This window comes from Lissotriton helveticus, chromosome 2_2 (genome assembly GCF_964261635.1).
Source record: "Lissotriton helveticus chromosome 2_2, aLisHel1.1, whole genome shotgun sequence".
NCBI classification, from domain to species: domain Eukaryota; kingdom Metazoa; phylum Chordata; class Amphibia; order Caudata; family Salamandridae; genus Lissotriton; species Lissotriton helveticus.
The window spans coordinates 116,911,390-116,930,545 of record NC_136060.1 but is presented as its reverse complement, the minus strand read 5'-3'; the positions used below and the strand labels follow the sequence as shown (position 1 = coordinate 116,930,545).

The 19,156-nt window shown below is 49.9% G+C and overlaps 1 protein-coding gene across 4 annotated transcripts in view; it reads right to left on the bottom strand.

The window, feature by feature from the left end:
• The window catches only part of CLOCK (clock circadian regulator), a 1,757,788-nt gene that overhangs the window by 267,954 nt on the left and 1,470,678 nt on the right, over nucleotides 1-19,156 (bottom strand). For all 4 annotated transcript variants that reach the window (XM_078678181.1, XM_078678183.1, XM_078678184.1 and 1 more), the window contains one exon: nucleotides 8,670-8,770. In XM_078678181.1, coding sequence (XP_078534307.1) covers nucleotides 8,670-8,770 — 101 coding nt within the window. The remainder of the gene's footprint in view (nucleotides 1-8,669; nucleotides 8,771-19,156) is intronic.

Below are 19,156 nucleotides of genomic sequence, written 5' to 3'. Positions count from 1 at the left end.
TAAAGCACTCAAGCGCATGGTCTGCCTTGTCGCCGAAGAGACGACGGCCATCGAACGGCATGTCCATGAGTGTGTTCTGGACATCTGCCGAAAAGTTGGCGGACCTCAGCCAGGCGTGGCGTCTGACCGCCACAGTCGTTGCCATCGTCGTTGCCATCGCTCTTGCCGTCGGTGGTATCCAGCCCACACCGGATGGAATATTTGGCTGCATCCCGGCCCTCCACAAGGGCTTGGCCGAGTTTGGCCCGTACCTCCAACGGACACTCTGGCAGCACTTCCGCGACCGTATCCCACAGAGAGTGGGTGTAACGGCACAAGAGGCATGCGGTGTTGGAAGACCGCAGACCCAGACTAAGGGATGAGAAGATCTTTCTACCATACTGCTCATACCTCTTGGATTCCCTGTCCGGCGGGGCCGACGGGAAAGCGGTCTGGGACTTGGAGGCCTGGATGACCAGGCTCTCGGGGGTGGGGTGGGTGGACAGGAAACATGGGTCGCCCGGGGCTGGGCGGTGGCGTCTGGCCACGTTCCTATCTACGGGCGAACCCGTAGCGGACTTGGACCAAGTGCCCAGAAGAACGTCGGTCAAGGCCTCATTAAAGGGCAGCAGAGGCTCGGCCGAGCTTGACTGCGGTTTAAGGACCTCAGTGAGGAGATTAGTCCTCACGGCCGCGACGGGGAGCTAAAGGCCCAAGGACTTGGCAGCCCTCATCAGCACCGCACTATAGGTTGCCCCCTCATCCGAAGCCACGGTAGGAGGGGAGACAAAACCAGTGTCTGGAGAGGTGTCCAGGCCACTGGCCTCCCCAAGGTCTCCTGCCCAGTCCTCATGAGACTAACACTCTGGGGACAGAGGGTCCTCAGACCCCTCCCAGTCCTCTTCATCACCCATCTCCTGAAACTCAGGGTTCTCAACTAATGGGGCCTGTTCATAGAAGTGAAACTCTCCAAACGACGTCTGGAGCGGCGCCCATCAGGGCCGTCCCGGCGCCTGAACAGGAACGAAGGTGGGACCGGGGACGGCGCCGCCCGAGGACGGCGCCGGAGGTGACACCTGAGGGTCCGATGCCGGGGAGGTCGTAAGGTCCACCGGCGACAAACCAGATCCCGAAGGAGGTCCAGCGGCGGCCTGCCGCGCCGGGCCCGAAGGCGCCGGCGCCGCCGGAACAACTGAACCCCTCGGCGGCGTCGGGATAACGGGAACCTGCGGGGCCGGGCCCGAAGGCGTCGGGGCCGAACCCCCCGACCCGCTAGGGGTCCCAGACGGGTCCGCTGGGCCCGAAGGCGCCGCGGAGCCCGTCGGAGGAGAGAGTTTCCTCATGGCCATGAGGAAGCGCTTGATCTCCTCCAGCGACGCGTTCAGCCCAGGGACCGGAGGGTGTGGAGCTGCACAAGGGCGCCCGCGACTCCGTCGGAGCCGCGTGGGTGGTGTCACCCGAACCCCCGGCCGCATCGCGCGAGCGTCGGGGGGGGGAGTCCGAAGAGCGATGACGCCGCTTGGACTTCTTGTGCTTCTTACCTGACGACGACTTCGACCCGGAGGAGTGCGGCCTACTCTCGTAACTGTGGTGGCTCCGAGCCCGCGACCTGTCCCTCGACCTCCCATGGGACCGAGACCTCTCGCGGCGTGGGACCGACTGCCGGAGTTCGAGTCGCCTGCGGGACCGCTCCCGCCTGGCTTTCGAAGAGAGGGCCCGGCAGTCGGAGCAGGCCTTGTCGTCGTGATTGAGGCCTAGACAAGTTAAACACAGGTGGTGAGGATCCGTGACCGACATCAGGCGGTCGCAATCCTCGCAGTGCTTAAAGCCGGGCATCCCTACGGCACCGATCGGAGTCGAAGACTTCGAGAAATGATCAAAATCGATCAAAAAAGTTAGTCAAAAAATGACTAGGGTTACTGCTTTTTCCAGATCTGCGCTTGCTGGCGCGGAAAAAAGAAGAACTGACGTCAGCACGCGGAGGCGGCGTCGAAGTACTCCGACGACATCATCACGGCGCCCACGACGCCGACGACGGACGCGGAGCCGCAGACGACGCCTACTGACGTGCAAGGGTACTGCTACGCAAAAGTTTCCGGATCCAGTCTGATGCCTGGGGATATTCTAAGGTAAGGAATCTAATACTAACGTGTCTCTTTCAGATCCAGCACTGAGAAGCCATGGTACCTCATAAATACCTCATTGAACCGTCGCTCCCTCTCGGAGCTGTGGGCCTCCAGATGGGAGATGTGCCAATACTCTGAAATAGTACTAATAAACAAGAGAGGGGGTGAAGAGGTGAAAACAGAAGGTGGACACGTCCTCTATACGTTATGAAAAACCAAAAAGAATCCACCTTAAACACAACAAATGATAATATCCTTCCAAAGTATTTACCAGTGTTCATGAAATGTGTGTTCCCTACCAATGTATAGGGAAACACAATGTGTTGTTAAAATAACCCTCACCGAACCAAAAGGTCCCTTGGTGGCATGCTTCATCATTGGGTTTTTCCCACCTGTTGCGGGACGGGGCATGCTAGGACCAACGAAGATGCAGGAGCACTTAGGAGTGAATATACTATGTGTAATGGGAGAGTGAAAGGGTCAGAGTAAGAACAGTGAAGTCAAAAAATACCTGGCTATGTGGAAAACTAATAGTTAATACTCCTTCTGGCTGGTATTGTTAAAAAAAAGGGGAGTGGAGGTTGTATGCTGTGATGGGCTACCACCTCTCTAGTCTACATGTTTCGAAGCCATCCCCTTGGCTTCTCTTCAGGACCAAAGAAATGATCCCTACACCACTCTTAGAATAAAACAATAATGTCTACTGCTATGTCAATCAAGCAGGAATAATGCACACAAATAACATGCATTCAATACTGTATCCTGATGGGTATTGTTGATTAAATTAATCTGGAAGGATGTAAAAAAAAATTGTTAAATGCAGTAATTTAATAATTACTAGACCACGTCACCGTATAAGTGGTGAGAGTTTACAGGAGTGATATATTTTTCACTTAGTGCACCGCAATTTCTATGTTTACTGGGTGCCCTGCTGCCCATGAAAATGACATACAACATAAAACATAAAACACACACTCCTCTGAAATAGCCTTGAAAGGGGCGAAACTGGTGAGGATACTTTCTGGTGGTGTCCTACACTGGTCTGCCTGTGCTAAGTGTTCCCCAATGTTTTCACTGTTTTCTGGCTGGGAAGGTGCCATGTACTCTGCTATGCACTGTTCAGTTTTCTAGTTGGCCAGGAGCCATGTACTCTGCTATGTACATTTCACAGACTTTTAGTTGGGCAGGCGACATGTACTCTGCTGTACACTTTTTGCAGCAATGCCATGTACTTTAGTTTGAGTGCACTGTTTCAAGATCTGTTTAACTAAATGTAAGTGCTTGGAATTTATGTTTGAACACACATGTGGTACTGATTAGTTAAAAGCCTGTTTCCCACTGACTTCAAGGTTGCCTGTTATGCTTGTTGAATGTTTAGTTGTTCACCTGCCCTTCCATAGAATTAATGAATTCCATTTCCTATCCCAGTCTCCTGCCACAGGCAGCCTTCCAATTGACAGGAAACACTCAATATTGTGGAGAGGGAGAGGTATCCAGTGCCTAATACGTTTTTTTATTCAACCTTCTTTTTCTTCACCCAGATTTCTGCCTGAGACAGCCCTCTAACTGTCAGGAAATGCTTAGTAATCTTCAGGAAGGCTCCAGTGTCTAATGTGTACGTTTACCTTACTAGCCTTCCTGCCAGAAACAGCCTTCAAACTGACAGGAAACGCTTAATAATCTTCAAGAAGGCTCCAGATTAACACTTGCATGAACGACTATAAATACTGCTTTCAAATTCAGTCCCCTGCTTGGCTTTATTGATTCGTCTTTAGAGAGAGCTGTCTCTTCCATCAGTGCCTTCCTTGGGTTCTAAGCCCCACCGTCTGTGACAAGAATAACCTGGACATCATCTTCTGGAAAGTGGGGGCCTGCAACCCCACTTGGAGCTCGGTCCTTTTGAGACAGCTTCCAACAATCTGGAACCTTGGAACCAGGTCGATTAGCCGGCACAGCCGTACCTCCATTGCTCTGACCATGACCATCTTTTTGCTGTTTAACGCTCCAGCTATTCTGGCCCATTACACAGATCTCAGTACACTAAATGGGTGCCTCTAGGACAACCTAGCAATGTGAGTTTGAATACGAAAGCCTTGGCAAAAGGAAACAGTAGTTGTGGGAACGAACACAAAGTTAAGGGCAGTTAGGATTCCAGTATCATCTGAGCAGAGGCTAAAGGATGGATGCCCAGGATTGAGCGCAGGGATCAGTTCTCAAGGAACACATGGACTTACATTTATTATATTTATTATAGTGATTCCTGTTTGGTATGTTTCATTAAAGACTCCATCTTCAGGCTGATTGTAAAGCATTCATATATGGTTGTCTGAAAAAAGTGTGTTCATGTTTCAGAACACCTCTCCTCACTGAAAGAAAGAATGCTCCTTGCCACTAGAACTTGAGGGGCCCTGATAAGAAGTCCTGGGAATTTAGGTGAGCGGCCCTTGCTGTGAGACACAAGGATAGAAAGGCCTTGGGAACGTGCTGTGGCCCGGCTCTCTTTACAGCGTTCCAATGATTAATCAGCCTTTTTGCGAAATAGGCGAGACATATCAAATGGCAAGTATGCCATTTGGGAGGCTTGCACATCTCCAGAGAAGCCCATGGATCTTATCTAAGTGTGTAACCAAAGCACCACTTTAGTGCCAACCACTCTGCCCAAGCAGTCAAGGGTCTCCAGTCCAAGGTGGATGATGTACTTTACCATATCCAAACCATCGTTGATGGTTTGAGCAAAATTGTCTCAAAATTCATTGTTAACTGTCAACATGATCTTCCAATCCATGAGCCACAAGGCATGGGCAGTACATCAGCAGCAATGAGCTGGCACTGACCGATCGGAAGCCTAGGCTGTGGGAAACATTGCCTGAGACTTCACCCATACCAAAGTCAAAGGGTATCACGGTTAGAATTGGGACCCAGCAAAGGCTTTCAGGTTATGTCATGACTGTTATCAGCCAGGATATAGGAAAGGAGATGCAGCATGCACCAAAAAGTATCCCAGTGGTGGACAATCCATGGGGTTGGCCAACATATAAGTGTAAGTGAACTCTGGAGAGGCCATAGGGCACACTGAGGCTACTTTAGTTTCCCTGGGTGGGGTGGATATTGAAGTCCTGGATGTCTTACCTCCAAGTCTGGAGAAGTAGTGACAAATGCCTTAAATCAATCAATGGGACTGAGGTAGAGGCTCTGAGGGATAAAGGTGGCAGTGTCACTATGGTGGTTGCAAGACTGAAATTCCTCAGACCAAATGATCCCTGCTGTTAGTCACCAAGTTACCAAGAGACTAATGGCCTGATTTTGGTCTCAGCGGTTGGGTTACTCCGTCACAACCCTGACGCATATCCCGTCCGCTGAAATATAAATTGCGTTGGATATAATGGGATTTACATTTCAGCAGACAGGATATCCGTCACCGTTGTGACAGTATAACTTGTCCACGAGAACTAAATCAGGACCTAAGCTCCATCCAATGGCATTAGTAAGCTTAGAGTGGGAAGGGCGGTTACTGGCCTAAAGGAGGTGGTTGTGTCCACAGCCATTCCGGTGGAATGGCTATTAGGAAATTATCTGGAGGCTTCTGCTTGGGCAGAAGATGAAAGGAAGGCTCATGAAGAAATACTGCCCTCCCCCCCCCTGAGAAGGTGCGTGTTACCACAAGCAGCACAATAGAGAAGTTGTGGGAGCTTGGATCCTGAATTAATGGACCAAGGCACTCAGAGCAAGAGAAAGGGCAAGACTTCAGCTAAAGCAGCATCAAGAGGTCACAGAACGAGGGGGAGAGTTCTCCTGAGGGAGATGCCCTGTTGCCTGAGGTGGGAACTGCAGGTGAAGGAGTCTAGCATGACCTGGCAAAGCTCCTATGTGCAAGGGAATCATCCAGAGAGGGCCTATCTTAAGAGCAAAAGACATGCCCAACCCTTGAAGGCCATAGGGAGCCAGCTGCAAAGTAAGAAGAGGGAGATGTCAGAGGCACCCATGGGGTCTACTCAGAAGATGGGCTTCTGTGCACTGAGGCCAGGGACCACAAACCAGGGGTAGCCAGGATAGTGGTGGTTCCTCAAATGTACAGAAAGGTTATCCTGACCATAGCACATGACATCCTCTTAGCTGGACATTTTGGTGCAAACCAAAACCTTGGACAGGTTGGCTGCCCATTGTTATTGGCCCAGGCCTTGAAAAACCATTAAAATGTTACAAGAACTACAGGCCTAGTGACTTAAATAATCTACTCAGCCTATTTGTAATGCTCTTGACCCATTAACTTGTTTCAAATGATGCGATCGTGGGCAAATAATTTAATTGAGCGGCAATTTTCTTCATTATCACATATGAGAGCACCTTCAAATGTGCAAGTTCAGCATGCCTACTGTACAAAAAACTTAATTTGTTTGATTTAATAGACTAAACTTTCTTTATATATATATAATACAAATCTAACCACATGACCCCTGACTTGCCTCTTAGTTCATTAATAGTATTTTCATCAGGGTGGGGCAGGAATGTTTCCCAAATCATGTTAAAAAACGATCCCTTTTAATAAATACATACCTAAAGCATAAATTGGTAGCACACAGTCCCTTGTAATCAGCAGATTTTACATTGAACTGGCCACAAACGTTCCTACTGTATCCAGCTTTACTGATAAAACTATATATTGTACTAACAATAATGTTTGGAAATTGAGTTTGCAAATATGTGTCACTTGCACATCACCAAGTAAAGTGTTCTGGTTTGTTTTGCTCCCATTTAACTCTCTGTTTGCGTCACACGTCTTAATTACAAAAAAATTTGCTTTTGTAATTCCTGAAATATTTTGAAATATTTGTGCTATTAATTTAGAGGCTATTTATTTAAATGTTATGTTAGAGAAAATAGCTGACATCTTCAGACAGCTAACTTGTCAAAAACCTCTAACTTTAGTAAGAGAGAGAAAAATAAATACTGACATTTGACCTCTTTCCTTGAACAGACAGCAAATGTGTCTAGATAAAAACAAAATTTAATGGCATCTGTATTGCTCATTTATTGTCTGCGTGAACAGAACACCTGTTCCTTTCAAGCCTGAGTTCACTCGCCAGATGGGACTAGTAGGTGCTAAAAATAGCTCGACCTGATAAACGTTTACTCGCAATTGCGAGTGGGCGAGGCAATTTTTCGAGGCCTGTGGCCCCATATGTCTGAAAAAGTGAAGGGGTTGTGTCGCTCCTGTGTCACCTGTAAAGCCAGTGTCAAGACAGGGACACAACAAATTCTCCCTTAATTCCACTTCCAGTGGTTGGGACTCCCTTTGACATGGTAGGGCCCTTGACCCTTAAATTGCTTCCAGGAACAGATTTGTTCTAGTGGTAGTGGACCCTGTACTGGGCCTGTATTCACATATGGCTGAAAGCAAAAGAGAACAAACATTTGGAGGCCGCCAGGAGCTTATCAAGCACTGGTATGTCCAAATGTCAGCACTGGTTGAGTACCAATCAGGTCAGATGGTATGGGTGTCAGCCTGTGGCTCCCAGTGCCCTTCAGGACAAGTGGACTAAGCCTTATCCTATTTTGGAAAAGAAAAGTAAAGTCACCTACTTGGTAGACTTAGGTACCCCTAAGAGTCCTCATACAGTCCTCCATGTAAATCACCTCAAGTCACACAAAGACAGAGCAGACATGATCATGCTCATGGTCACTGATGGAGGCCAGAAGGAGGAAAGTGAACTCCTCTCCCTGACCTACTGTCAAACAACCCAAAACATGGTTCAGTAGATGGTGTTGTTTTATCAGGCTATCTGACTGACCAACAGCAGGCTGACTTCAGGCAAGTCCTAGGCCAGTTTTCTGAGGTTTTTTTCTTTGACCCCTGGTCACCAGGGCTGAAACAGTTTGTGCCACCCAAAGTGACCAATGTAAACAAGTGGCAATATACCTCCCATTACAGACTGCAGGAGCAGTGCAAACAGCTCAAACTGGGCTTTGCCCTCACCATGTGTTGCAAATGTACCATTTTTAATATATGCCAGTTATCCATTAGGAAGGCCTCCTAAGCGCAGGAGGCAGGTGCATTATATTAAAGGTGTGAACATGTAATTGAAGGCTTATATGTCCCTTGGTGGTCTTTCCATTTAAGGACACTATAAGTGAGACAGTCCAGTGGGATAACATAGCCGGCCATCTGGGAAAACCCGCGGTTCAAGGTTGACAGCTCCATTATGGTATTGTCTAAATATGTCAGGTTTGGTATCAAACAATGTGCCTCATCGCCCCTGACATGAATCTTGTGTCGAAGAGGATGTGACATTCACCCTGGTGGCTACCTTAGACGTTGCTGGCCTGGTTGCCCAAGCCTTTCCTGTGCTCTGGCTGCCCATGCTGGACCATATTCAAGAGTATTCCATGGTAAAGACTAACCAGATTCACCACACAATACTCCACCTTCCCACAGATTACACACACAATCTAATTCTAATGCATCAAGCATCATAGGCCAAATACCTGGCAGAGATTATCCAGTAAGTGACAACAATATTTTATTAGAATCTAAAAAGTAAACTGTTGATACAACGATCATTTTACCTGGCTGCTGACTGATGACCTTCTTTGTGCCGTTTTCTCATGAGATGACAAAGTTTGCCTTGGTGGGGTGCCGGTCTCTGTTGGAATCCTAGTTGGAGTAGCTATAATGTATCAAATGGAACATGCTGAAAGAAGCTATCTCGAAACATTTCATTTTTTAAAATCATGTTTATTTTAACTATTTTCTGAAGAAACGTACAGCGCAAATTTAACCCAAGCACACGTTAGGAACAGCTACGGACAGCAGTGCCATTACAGAGACACTGACAATACAAATAGTGTTTCTCCATCCCAGCTCCCCAGGCAGCATCGCCCGTGCCAGCTAAGATCTCAATGTGCATTCTGGCATCCTGCTCAAGTCCCCTGCTCCAGCTCCCCTCCTACCCGCTGGTCCCGGCTGCCCTTCGCCATTTTCTTATCACCTGCTAATTGGCTCATCATGTCTGCCCAGTCTCTGAGGTAATCTTACGACCTTCTCTTCCGTTCATATCTGTTAGTGGTGTGGTTTTTCTGCTAGGGCCCACTCCAGCATGTCCCAAAGCTGCATGCAGCCGTGTGTCCAGTACTGGATAACCATCGTATCACAATACAGTGTTTGTGAGGATTCTACAAATGTAAATTGCATATTACCCCGTTGGATTTAGATATCGTGCCCAGCAGGCAATGGTGGACTGGGAATTGGATGCGCACCACAGTCACTCTTACAAGTTTCTCGACCACCTCCTCTCAGTATTCTGTTAAAGCTCTGCACGCCCATGTCATGTGGAGAAATGTAGCGCCATGTTCTTTAAATTATGGACACGTCAATGGTCTAGTATGATATATTTTGTGCAGTCTATCAGGCGTCAGATAGATTCAGTGAAGATAGTGGAAGTGTGTGAGCTTAAATCTGGCGTTTCTGGCTACCTTCTGGACTTGGGTGTATGCTTGTGTCCATTAATTGTCCGTCAAGGGATTTTGCAAGTCTCAATCCCAGGCTTGCTGTGCTTTAAGTAACATCAGTAGTCGATCTGCCACCAGCGCCTGATAAACACAGAAAAACAGTTGTCACCTCAATCCTTCCTCCAATAACACCTCCAGTGTTTGTGAAAAGAGCGGTGCGTCCGGGAAATCTGTCCAGATCTCCCTAGCTGTGCACGCCAATTTAGCAAACTGTAGAAATCGACCTGCAGTGGCACCAACATTCTCTTTAGCCTCCTCAAATGTTAGAAACATCTCCGCAGGATAAATGTAGGAGTGTAGGATCAGCTTCTTATGGTTACCCCCACTTTTTGCTGGATGTAATACCGTTTTTGACTCGTCGGATTGGGATCGTGCTAATCAGGACCCCAGTGCATCTGCTTTCTCCTTAAACTGTTATGCTATGTACTTTGGCACACTCCAGATTGGATACTAGGGTAACCTTGTCAGTCCCTTGTATGAGGTACATATGTACCCAGGGCATAGGTACCCCAGAGGCCTCCCATGGGCTGAAGCATGTATTATGCCACCCATGAGAGGCCATGCAAAATGGAACCTACAGGCCTGCCATTGCAGCCTGTGTAAGTTGGTGCATGCATCACTTAATTAAGATATAGATTAACCATATCTAAGAGCCACTGCACTTAATACCTATAAGTCACCCTCTAGCAGGCCTTTACAATCCTGAGGGCAGGGTGCTTGGTTCTAAGTGAGGGGGTGCTACTGCATGAGTATAACACCCCTGCAGCCTACAGAGTCTATTCTCCCGGACTCTCAGTGAGGCACCCATTTACGACATATAGGGTGGCATTATGCAACCGCGTGATGACCAACTCTAAAACGGCTGAAACTAACTCTATTGTGTTTGGTATCAAACATGTTGGAATCATACCCCCACAACGGAAACAGGCGTGGAAGGTATGATTCCACCCCTCAGAAGCGAGCTTTGTGGGGTCGCTGGTGTTCCCGGTACCACCCTACTAGTTCCAGAGAGCACAAAATGGTTTCTGCCGACCAGAGACACAATTCTGCCCTCCTGCTGCTGAGACAAGCTCGAGCAGGGGAAGGCAGAACAATAGGCATTCTGTCACAGGGAGGTGTGACCAACTCCCAGACGGGATTTAGTGTATTAAAGCTGGGTGGGTGCGTTTGCCAGCAACTGAAAGTCTGCATGAGGGGCACATTTGGTGTCCCTGTGCATAGTCCAGTTCATGCCAGTTGTGGGGGCTGTTGGTTCCCATTCTTTTGTGAGAAACTGGACAAAGGACATGGGAGTAACCTCCCCACTGTCCAGGCCCTCCCCTGGGAGGGTCCCCTGAATCTTGCCAACTCTCTTCCATGGGTACATAAGGGCTTACCTGGCTGTAGGACCCTAGATTCAACTTGGAAAAGATTCTGAACCAGAATCACTGAACTTTGACCGTCTTGACAGACTGGACTTCATTTGGGCCAGACTTCATCTCCCTCTCAGTCTGTAACATCACCTGTGCCCGTGCACTATCCAGGATCCGTGCAGGCCCTGTGGAGCATCAAAGACAACCGAAGATATCTCCCTTGGAGTGAATGAGTCACTCACCTGCATTCGCAGGCACCTCAACACTGCTGACTGGTCTGCTGATCCCGAACTCCAAAGGGTCCAGCAACATAGGAAGTGGGTTTCTATGTCTCTCGACGTCTGAGCTACGCTCTCACTAAGTTTGAGGTCAGAATCGCTCGTAGGGGCTGCAATACCAGAACTCCTGTGCACCGCATACATTTGCAGGTGCATATGCTTGTTGGCATTTTCCAAACAAGTGCACTGGGCTCCGAGTAGCCCCAACCTCTGGCACCATTGGCTACCAAGAGCTTTGGTCTCCTTGCACAGAGTGCTCCATGGGCTTTTTTTTGGTGAAATCGCTCGAGGTTGCTGTGGTGAGTCTCCTCCATCTTGCTGGTCCGAATCATACACATCCTTGACCTTTTGTGTCGGTTGCAGTTGCCAAGGCTTGACATCCTTCGTAGGACAGCTCCTGGTCGTCCTCAATTTCTCCTGGTGCCTGTGGCTGCTAAGTCAAGAACTCGATCAACGCACCTGAAGCACCCGCCATCGGTGGGCATTCATCTACTGAGCCAATGGTTACTCCTAAGAGACCCAGACTCTGTCCCCTCTGCTTTCAGGTACTCTTCAACAAGAATCCACCTTTGGATTCCAACGGACCCTGTTCTTCCTTCCAGCAGCGGCTCTTCTTCGAAGTCCTCCACTGTGTTCGTTGGTGGTTTCCAAAGCAACTTCAGACCTATGCACCTGGCTTCCCTGGGCTAGGTAACTTGGGTACCTTGGTATCCACAGGTGGGGTGGCTCTCCAGTCTTCTGTCTTCCACAGGGTTTCTTTGAAGTCCACCGGGAAGGGTCCTTAAACTCTAAAACTTCAACTGCGACTCTCCCATAGAATTGTACAGAGCATGTGGTCGTGTTCCCACACTGCACCTGTCCTCCGTGGCATCCCTATCTACTCACCTTGGGTGGTTCCTTGGAATCCCAGCAAATCTGCATCCTCTCAACATTGTCTTGACTCGAGTTGTGGTTCTTATTCCACTTATCTAGTATATGCTTTGGTCCCCTACGGGGCTCACTGTGTATTAGTGCTATTGAACAAGTTACTTAACTTCGGTAACAATATATCTGTAAGAGAGATAGATTAGTTATAGATTCCTTACCTGAGAATTAACCCTAGGCGTAAGACTGGATCCAGGGAATTTTTCATCAGCAGTACCCATGCACGTCGAAAGGTGGTGTCGGTCAGCTCCGCGTTCGTCTTTGGCAGCGTAGTCGCCTGGATGACGTTGCAGTAGCTACTTAGACGGCGACCTTGCGCGCGGACCTCAGTTCTTTTACACAACATTCCATGCCAGAAGTGCAGAGCCATGCAAGACACTGACCACTGGTGCACAAAATTAGGGCCCTGAAAGGAAGTCCTTAACCCTAGAAATCAGTTTGCAGAAGGGGAGGATGGGCGGGGCGGTAAGGAATCTATACCTAATATATGTCTCTTACAAATATATCGTTACCAAAGGTAAGTAACTTGTTCATCTGAAAGAGACAATTAGTTATAGATTCCTTACCATAGAATAGATACCCCAGAAATACCAACCCCGGAGGTGGGTCTGCTAATTAAGTTCACACCAGAAAGTCCAGGAAAATAGAACGGTAAAAGAAGCCATCTCTCCCGACTTGGCTGTCCAGTCAGTAGTGTTTGGTGAACATGCGCAGAGATGCCCACGTAGCTGCCTGACAAATGTCATTAAGGGGGTTTCCCCATCCCAAAGCAGTGGTAGCTGCCGTCGCCCGGGTGGAGTGGGCATGCAGTCCCACTGGCAGCTCCTTCTTTGCCAAAGAATAGAAAGCTTTGATGCACAAAACGACCCACCTGGAGATGGTCTTCTTGGCGCCCATGTAGAGAACAAAGTGCTGGTCATCCACCCGGAATTGTTTGGTGCGATCCAAATAGAAAGAAAGCACATGTTTTCGATCCAGAGAGAGGAGCCTCTCTTCCTCCTTTGAAGGACGCGGAGGTGGATAGAAGGTGGGCAGAAAGGAAGGTCTAGTTCTGAGCACGACCTTGTCCGGATGAACAGCAAGAAAGGGAGGCTTGGAAGGAAGAGCTTGGAGTTCACTCACCCTGCGTGCAGAGGTGATGGCCACCAGTAAGGCAGTTTTCAAAGCCAGAAGCCTGAGAGGACGGTTATGTAGCGGCTCAAAGGGAGCACAAATTAAGATATGTAAGAACCAAGTTCAAGTCCCACTGAGGCATTTCGAAGGGAACATGAGGAAATAGATGAGTAATGTCCTTAAGGAATCGATTTACAACAGTAGACTTGAAAAGAAAAGGCTGATCAGGAAGCCTAAGAAAGTCTGAAATGGCTGAGAGATAGCCGTTAAGAGTGCCCAGAGCAGAGCCCTGCTGGGCCAAAGAAAGAAGGAACAAAAGAACCTCTGAAAGAGAGGCGAAAAGAGGATCCACAGCCTTTGCTGCGCACTATGCCATTAATTTGTTCCATCTGCAGGTGTATACAGTCTTAGTAGAGGAACGAGTGGCTACCAAGATTACATCACAGACTTAGGGAGGAAGGCAGAAAGCTGTAAACTGTCGCTGCTCAATCTCCACGCAAGGAGGTAGAGGCTGGACAGGTTAGGGTGGAGGACCGTCCCTTGCTTCTGCGATAGAAGATCCTCCCGAAGAGGCAGTCGGATCGGAGGATCGATGTCCATGTGCAATAGCTTGGTATACCAGACTCTTCTTGCCCAATCCAGAGCTAAAAGGATGAATTGGGCCCGGTCGCGCTTGATCTTCTTCAGCACTCTGGGCAGAAATGGTGTAGGCAGAAAGGCGTATAGAAGACCACAACTCCACACGCAACGAAAAGCGCTGCCTAGTGAGTGCCGCCTTTGAACTTCCAACACGCAGAACTGCTGACATTGTGCATTATCTTCGGTGGCAAATAGATCTAACCAAGGCTCTCACCACTACTGAAAGAGACATTGGGCCACTACCGAGTGAAGACGCCATTTGTGAACCATCATGCACCTGCGGCTGAGTTTGTACGCCCTGGCGTTCAGTGAACCTGCCAGGTATTGAACCACCAGGGATATGCCCTGATGTTCCAACCATGTCCAGAGACAGAGATCCTCTTGACATAGGGTACACGACCCCACCCCGCCCTGTTTGTTGCAGTACCACATGGCGGTGGTGTTGTCTGTGAACACCTCCACCACTCTTCCCTGGACACAGGGAAGGAATGCTTTTAGTGTAAGACGGATCGCCCAAAGCTCCAGAAGGTTGATGTGGGGCCCGGACTCTGATGGAGACCAGAGGCCTCTAATCTCCGCTTGTCACATGTGGCCGCTCCACCCTAGCAGTGATGCATCTGTCCTCACTGTGAACCCTGGTTGGGGAAGGGAGAGGGATCTGCTGTTGACCCAATCCCTGTTTGTTAGTCACCACTACAATTGACGTGCAGTGCCCTTTGAGATTTGGATGCAATCGGACAGATTCCCATGATGCTGTGCCCACTGGAACTTCAGGTCGCACTGCAGAGACCTCATATGCCACCTGGCATGATCCACCAGCAGGATGCAGGAGGCCATGAGGACCAGCAACCGCAGGGTCATTCTGACAAAAACCCGGGACAGAGGCTGAAAGATCAGAATCATAGCCCAAATATCCCGGGCTTGGTGTTCGGGAGGATAAACCTAAAACTGCGTTGTGTCCAGAATCGCTCCGATAAAGAGGAGCTTCTGAGCGGGAGTCAGGTGTGACTTAGGCACATTGACAGGGAACCCCAGCGAATGCAGGAAGTCAGCCGTAGTCTGGAGGTGGGAGACGACAGCCTGGTGTGAGCCCGCCTTCAACAGCCAGTCGTTGAGATGGAGGAAGACTGGGGAAGACTGGAACCCCTGATCTGCATAGATGAGCTGCGACCACCGCAATCACTTTTCGTGAACACCTAAGAGCGTTGGTAAAGCCAAAGGGGAGCACAGTAAGCTGGTAAGCACGGTAAGCTGAAAGTGCTCGTGGCCTACCGTGAACTGCAGGTAACGCTGGTAGGCCGGCAGGACGGGGATGTGAAAATAAGCGTCCTGCAAGTCCAACGCCACCATCCAGTCTCCAGGGTCAAGGGCAGACTGGACCTGAGCTAGCATCAACATTTTGAAATTCTCCTTCCGCAAGAAGTAGTTGACATTCCTGAGATCCAAGATAGGATGTAGGCCTCTGTCCTTCTTGGGCACCCGAAAGTAGTGGGAATAGCAACAACAACCTACTTCTGGGACAGGAACTCACACAATGGTGCCCCTGGCCAAGAGAGCCGAAACTTCCTGTTGGAGAAGGGCCAGGTGAACCCCCACATGGGATGGTACTGAGGTTGCATGGATGGAGGGGTAGTCTTGAAGGGAAGGAAGTAGCCCCTTTGGACTATTTGCAAAACCCACCGGCTGCAGAGAGGGCTGTGTTGGACTGGCCCGCCAGCTGGCCCCCAGAACCACGTTGGTGGTTCCCACAACCACGCCGCACAGGGGCTGAACAGCTTGTGTCAGCCTGTGGCTCTGGGCGGGACATGGTGGGGTGAAAAGCAGACTGCGCAGGGCGGGTGATGGAGAGGCTCAAGGACCTGGCCGTAGCCAAGAGTCCTTAAAGCGCTCTTGCGCGTTGTCTGCCTTGTCACCCAATAGGCGACGGTCATCAAAGGGCATGTCCATAACAGTGGATTAGACATCCCCTGAAAAACCAGTCAACCTCAACCAGGCGTAGCGTCGAAGGGCTACCAACGTGGAAATTGTTCTGCCTAGTGAGTCAGCGGTATCCGGCCCACATCAGATGGTAAACTTTGCTGCGTTTCTCCCTTCGGCAACTGCACGGGAGAGTACCACCCGGGCCTCCTCCGGGCACTGGGGCAGCTCTTGCGCCACCATATCCCACACGGAGTGGGTGTAACAGCCCAACAGGCATGCAATGTTTACCGACCGCAGTCCCAAGCTGGAGGAAGAAAACATCTTCTTTCCAAGATGGTCCAGCTTTTTTGGATTCCCTATCAGGTGGTGCATTAGGGAATAGGCCTTTGGAGGTGGAGGCTTGGACCACCAAGATCACAGGGGTGGGGTGTTGGGAGAGGAAAGTGGGGTCGACCGGAGCCGGGCGGTGGCGTCGGGCAATCAACCTATCCTGTGTTGGGCCTGGACCAGGTGCCCAAAAGGGTGTCTGTTAGGGCTTCATTACACAGCAGCAGGGGCTCCGAAGAGCTCGTTGCCGGTTGAAGCACCTCTGTCACGAAGTTAGACCTGACTGTCATCGTAGGTAGCTCGAGGCTGAGAGCTTCGGCTGACCTACACAACACCACTGCGTAAGATGCTCCCTCCTCCGTAGCCACGGTAGGAAGAGACAACATGCCAAGGTCTTGTGAGGCATCCAGACCACTGGCTGCCCCCAGTTCTTCTCTCCAATCCAGTTCTTAGCCCAACTGGTCAGTTAAAGGGTCTCCAGACCCCCCCCAGTCCTCCTCACCCTCCTCTGACTGCCAATCTGGTGTAAAAGAGCCGGGGTAGAACAAGGGCACAAAGTAGCCATTGGCGCCGGATCCGGCGTCGGTCGACACCGGTCCGTGTCTACATAGGGATGGAGGCCGGGTCGACGCCAGCTGGGGACACAACCGGTGTCGGCTGGGGACACAACCGCCATCGGCTGCGGACGTGTTGCAGGTAGAATCGTTGCCGGGGTGGTGTAATGAGGTCGACCAGTGCCGATCTGGATCCAGGCCTGGATCCAAAGGGACCCTGCGGTGCCAATGATGGAGTCGCCAGCGTCTAAGGCCCAGGGCCCTGAGCCGAGTCTGCGGGGCCCAAAGGCGCGCCAGCGGAGTCGGGCTGCCCAAATATGGCATGCATTGCTTCGCAAAATTGGCGAAGTTGGGCAGGGGTTGCTCCGGGTACCGGGAAGGGAGGGAACCCGGAGGCGACCCTTCGGTCTCTGCACACGGAGGGGCAGGAGGGGCACCACCCGCATCCCTCGTCGGACAGGGAGAAGTCAAAGAGCGACAATGCTTCTTCAACTTCTTCTTGTGCTTCGACTTACCTGACCCCGAGTGCAAAGACTTGGGAGAAGAATGACGATGACTCCACGACTGGTCCCTCCACCTCCGATGCAACCGGGACCTCGAACGGCGTGGAGCCGACTGCCGGACCTTGAGAAGCTTTCGGGACTGCTCCCGCAACAAATCCAGTACGCCGCTCTCTCCTCCTCCTCCCTCTGTAATATGGAACTCCATCACATATGTTCCCAGACCTACTCCCGGTTAGCAACCTCTAACCTGTTGTGAACTGTAACCTCTGGTGTGTCTCTTCTTCTTGTGGTGTTGTGTGAGGCAGTTCTGTTAGACGCAATAGTCTCAAATACATTGGGCACGAAAGTTCTTTAAATTCCGAGGATAAGAGCAACAGGGAAGGTTTCCAGAGGTCTGAAATGAGGCCTCTGACTTAGAGAGAGATTCTCCCCATGCCAAAGATTCGCCAGAGCCTGTGGAGCCAACCCAGGTGTGTGGGAGAGGTGGTCTTGCCCCAGTGAGACAGGATGTTTTGGAGGGCTGCTCCGAACGCTAATGCAATGTGTCAACCCCTCTGTGATGGAAGTGGGAAGGTGAGGGGATTCGAAAGTCCCAGCAAAGTACAGACTGGGAAACGAGGGTGCTGAGTGTCGAAGTGGGTATCAATATCATCTAACACTTACGACAAGTAATCTGATATTTGAGGGCATTCCCTTAGTAAGTGAGTTAAAGTTGCCAACAAGCCACATGCTCTCCAACATTGAGGGGATTGAGTCGGGTTACCTCTATGAAGCCTTGGTGGAGTGAGGTACCAATAGACTGCAATTTTCGTTGCTGTTTCTATGCTCGCCACACTATGTGCAGTGTGTCGGGCCCTATAATATATGTCTGACCACTCTTTCTGCAAGAGCGTCCTTCCAGTCCCCCTCCCACCTAGCTGCCCAGGTGAATTATCTGTCCCGGGGATTTGTCTAAAACTATAGAGTTCTGTCATCAGACGTGAATCTGTGTTCTTCGTCACTTACCATTTCTCAAAAGGTGTAAGAGCCTTTTGTGCCTTTTCCTGAACTTCTGTCTGCATAACCCAGTGCCGAATTTGTTGAAAGTGAAAACGTTCTGCCTCTGGGATGTTCTGTTGTGTGCGGACATCAGTAAACAATAAGGGCCCCTCTACAGCAAAGAAATGCCCTATGGACAGCCGGCCTTCTCTAATCCATTGATCAAATACAGTTGTTTCAAGACCAGGGGTGAACGCAGGGTTGGGTACAATAGGGGTGATAGGGGAGGGAAATATCGTAAGTCCCTGAGTTGTAGCCACTCTATCCCAGGCTGAAAGTGTTAAGTGCGGGACCATTGATAAGTATAATATGTGCGGCTGCTTTGATTTTGTACGAATGGGAACTCCCCATGAAGGCTGTCTGGCTAGGGATCTATCAATGAACAGCCAGTGCTTTCCGATACCGGCCTTGATTATTCTACTAGGGGCCTCAGTTGTACTACCCGATAATAGGCCTGCAGGTGTTGGATCCCCAGACCTCCCTCATCTGGGGGCCTGTAACATAGTTCCCTGTGCAGCCTAGGCGTTGGTCACGCCAAATGTATCCGCTCTAGATCACGTTGCATGGAATGCAATACTCCTGATGGAGGGGCCTGTGGTAGGATCCGGAACAAAATATTATCTTTGGTAAAAATTGTCTTCTGAACTGCTGCTATGCCGCCTAACAAGGATAGTGAGTGTGGGCTTCATTTGTGAAGACAGTCCCGTATATGTCGTAATCATTTTGTGTAATTCAAGGAGGTGGTGCGTTGTATGCTAGACGTGAGTTGAATACCCAAGTAGGCAATGGCCTCTTCAGCCCATTGGAGCAGGTGAGTGCATTTAAGTAACTCTAATGTGTCCAGAGAGAGGGGCAAGTCAAGGACCTGGGACTTATGGATGTTGACTTTGAATCCCG